The following is a 4,193-nucleotide window of genomic DNA, read 5'->3' as shown; positions in this document are numbered from 1 at the left end:
CCCCAAAAAATAGGATTTTCGTGAAGGACGAAGGACAATTTTTTTTCGCTTTTTAAGTTTTTGGTAATTTGAATATTTCTTTCTTCTTTATATACTTTGCCCCCTTCCACTTTCAATTTGCTTCCGACGCCAATGCATATACTTCCATTGTATGTCCCACTTCGCTACCCGACCTTACATGTAATCCCCAGTCATTCTAGGATAAATGGACGAATTAGGTACCGTCTCCTGTTATCTTTCCCTTAGAGGGCGCCACAGGCAAACTCGGTCCCCTCACGCATTATCAATATTGAACTATCGAAGAAACCGTAAACAAACCGCTGTCAATCTCTTTTTTAACATGCCTGAAACTTGCTGTTGTGTACCAGAATGCAGTAATCGAGGTGGACATGTGTTTCCCTCTGATCAATCAAGAAGAAAAAATTGGATCCATGCAATTAAACGCGGCGAAACCCGTTTTCAAAGCTGGGAACCTACGACACATGCTGTTGTATGCAGGACACACTTCAAAGCTGACGACTACGTAACTGAAACTCAACACGGTATGTATTTATTTATTTTTCACCAGCTTAAAACTTTAATACATGTATCATATAATATTAAGATAGTTGCAAGTTGCATTTTTCTTGTAAATACTTAAACCGCATGTAAATTAATTTACGATTAACATGTTCAAGACACTGACACATGCATGCCAATATGACTCCTGCTGACATTCCCGATTACACTTGTGATCCAGTAAACAAGAAGCATGTCTGACAGCTCTGTGAAAACTTCTGGTAATCTATTTATGCATATGTAATATAAGCATGATAAGAAATCTTTGTTTTCCCTTTTATTTTCATCTCACACTGTTTTATTCTCTGCATGAACAAATGAAGTCTGACAGATGTCCAGTTTGTAAAGGATAGATAATAATTAATATAAATAATTACCTGCTAAGTCAGTGCGAATTTGAATATATTTATATATACTGAATAAATTAAGATTCATATTTAGTATTTTAATATAATATGATGATATGATTTTCATTTTTTTTAATAAATCATTTTTTAAGGAACTACCCCCCTGAGTAAAAGACTTAAGAAAAGTGCTGTCCCTAGTATTTTTTCCTGGGTTGAGCCAAGTCCTCACTCACAAGCCAGATCTGATAGAGCAAAGTCCAGGGGTATCAAGCGAAAATTAGCAGAGGAATTTTCTTCCCAACCAGAGGTTGTGGAAATCATTTATGCAAGTGATGAACTGCAAACAACCGAAGAAGTAATTTTTGATTCAACAATTGTAACTGAATCTTCAGAGATACCTAAAGTGGAAACGAACATCTATTATCAAAATGTGGAGACCCAAACACCTAAATATTCTCCAATGAGCATAGACAATTTTACAAATGATGATGCTGGTGTCCATTTCTATACTGGCCTGGAAACACTACAGAAATTTTACTTTGTTTTGAGAACTCTAGGCCCAGCTGCCTATTGTTTGAATTATGTTTATCATAAAGTTTCAAACATAAGTATTCCTGATCAGTTTTTCCTTGTGCTTTGTAAATTACGCCGCCACACTACAAATTTTGAATTGTCAAGACTTTTTGGCGTTTCTGAAAAAACAGTCTCAAATATATTTTTCACCTGGATTCTATTTATGAATAAGCAGTGGCGTGAAATTGATTTGTGGCCTTCAAGAGATCTTGTTAAATATTTTTGCCCGTCGGATTTTAAAATGAAATTCCCAAATACAAGAGTAATTATTGATGGTACTGAATGTCCCATTAAGAAACCAAAACTACCTAAATCTCAGCAAGCAACTTTTTCTACATACAAAAACCGAAACACTGTGAAGGTTCTTGTTGGAGCAACACCAGGTTTTTTGACGTCCTACATCTTTACAGCCTATGGAGGATCTACAAGTGATCGTCAAATTGTGGAAAGGAGTTGCCTGTTAGATATGTTCAGTTCGGGTGATTCAATTATGGCAGACAAAGGTTTTAATGTTCAGGATATGTTTGTACATAAGAACATTCAAATTAACATGCCGACATTTTTTAAAAAGAAAAATAGGATGTCCTGTGAAACTGTTTTAAAAGATAGAAAAATATCTAGTAAACGTGTACATATAGAGAGAATTATTGGACTTGCAAAGACATATAAAATTTTAAGTGAACCAATGAACGGTTCAGAATCAAAGCTGTCATCTAAAATTATATACATTTGTTTCATGTTGTGTAACTTTAAGAATTGCATTGTGCCATCGTATGCATAATCAATCAGATATAATAAACACTGAATAAAAAGATTGTTATATAATTTTAACTTTTATTTACTTCTTGCAATTACAAACACCTTCATATGTTTTGTGAAACATTTTTTCAAGGAAGGCAGATTTGAAGTAAGTTTCGTAAAACTCATCTAATTTTTCTTTCATGTCATTTACAAATTTATCATTTCTTTTGATAGGAAAGAACAAAATATCATTAAAAGTGTACACAACAAATATGCATTTCTGTTTCTGAGCACAAAGAAGTTGTCCCTGAACCTGGTAGTAATAATCATGCTTTTCATCAAGATAGAATCTGGTCCCCGATTGGTTTATGTATGGCACAGTTTTAGTTGAAATGAAATTATTTCTGGCTACATATGGGCATTTTACCTCCACCAAAGTGTCTTCATCAATAATGCCATCAGGGGATGCTGCTAAGTATGGCGAGTCAAGACGCACACATATTCCACTATCATATACAGTATTTCCAGTAATTTCCTGGTATTTTTTCAACGCAGATTTTTCATATTTTCTGCCGTGAAGTATAGGCTTTGTGTTAAGTCTTTGTCCCTTTTCTGTGAGTCGCTGAGCCAGTTTTGCTTTGTCTGTCCTGTCTGTAGCTTTACATATTCTTCCATACATAGATGAATGTAGGCGCTAACACCGCTCTTCAAACCACAAATCATTAGCTGCTTGGGTTGCCGTCTTTACCATTACCTGCCTTGCAGACTCTTCAGAAATTTCTGACACATTTATTAATTTTAAATGTCTCTCACTAAATGTGTCCTTGAGGTAATCATGGTCCAGGTCAAGTGCCCTCATGTTTACAGGCTCATATAACTGAAATATTGGGGTGCTGCTGATGCCTGGGAAATTCAAACACATACTTCTAAAATATGAAGAGTAACCAGGGCTATTTTGATATTTTAATGGACGTGGATCATATTCACTGTTGCATATTTCATCGCAGCCAGGCATGTCCATCAACCGTGCTTTTAGTGGGCTTCCTTTGTGCGGTTTTGCTCGGTGGAAAGTTTGAATTGTCTGTGTACAGGTTAGTTCTGTTTTAACACTTCCACGCTTCAAAAAATCTGAGCAAGCAAACAAAACAGCACACACATGTTTACAATGTGCATCTGGGCCCATTCCTGCAGCACATTCACATTGGGATTCAACAACACTCTTGTCCTGACCTATCATGACATCAACAATATACTTGACTGATTTCATTATAGAGGCTTTCACTGAACTTCTGATAAACCAGTGTAAATCATGGAATACTACTTTCACATATTGGATGAAACCATCGTTATACATGTCTCTAGCTTTTTTGTCCATTGTCTTTTTAAACTTTAACAAGAAGGCAGAAATATCTGAATCTGTACATCCTGGAAATGCCTGGCCACCATGGAGATCTTTATAAGGCTGTGGATCTGGGGTCATCATGAGGAACTCAGGTCCAGAAACGTCTGTCTTTGCACAGTAGGCATTTCTTTTGTAAGCTTCAAGTCTGTGAATTAAAAGTATTATCATGGTTAAATTGATTACTATTTTTAAATAATATAACAATATATGAAATCTTTTCATGAAGTTGTCAATTATATGAGACCAACATTCACGGGAAATCGAGAACCACTTAAAAAACAATCATTGAGGAAATTCGGGAAAAACATACCAGCAATAAAAACGATCATTTTAGTTTTTTCCAAAATACACTTCAATTAACTGGGGTTTTCTAAGGCAATATAGACACAAATCATTGATATACTATATCATTTAAATGTTTATATAAGGTAACACAAGACTTTAAAAAGATCAATCAGCTGTTTACAATGACGTTTATTTACCTCTCAACAAGCTCCCATTTTCTACCGCTTTTTTTCGCACCGACTTTTTCCAACTCTCTTTTTAGTTCAGGTATTGTCATAGCACCAAAA

General features: G+C 35.2%; 1 protein-coding gene across 1 annotated transcript; it reads left to right on the top strand.

Annotated features, from left to right (window-relative positions):
- Positions 1-225: 225 nt before the first annotated feature.
- LOC134241448 (uncharacterized) lies at positions 226-2,259 on the top strand. Its single transcript, XM_062723492.1, has 2 exons — positions 226-542; positions 1,058-2,259. Exons 1-2 carry the CDS (start codon positions 341-343, stop codon positions 2,257-2,259), a joined length of 1,404 nt encoding a protein of 467 aa, XP_062579476.1. The 5' UTR covers positions 226-340.
- The last annotated feature ends 1,934 nt before the right edge of the window (positions 2,260-4,193 follow it).

This window comes from Saccostrea cucullata, unplaced genomic scaffold, assembly GCF_032062105.1.
Source record: "Saccostrea cucullata isolate Sc308-1 unplaced genomic scaffold, CSIRO_AGI_Scuc_v1 ctg2807, whole genome shotgun sequence".
In the NCBI taxonomy this organism is placed as follows: Eukaryota; Metazoa; Mollusca; class Bivalvia; order Ostreida; family Ostreidae; genus Saccostrea; species Saccostrea cuccullata.
This window is presented reverse-complemented; position numbering and strand designations above follow the sequence as displayed.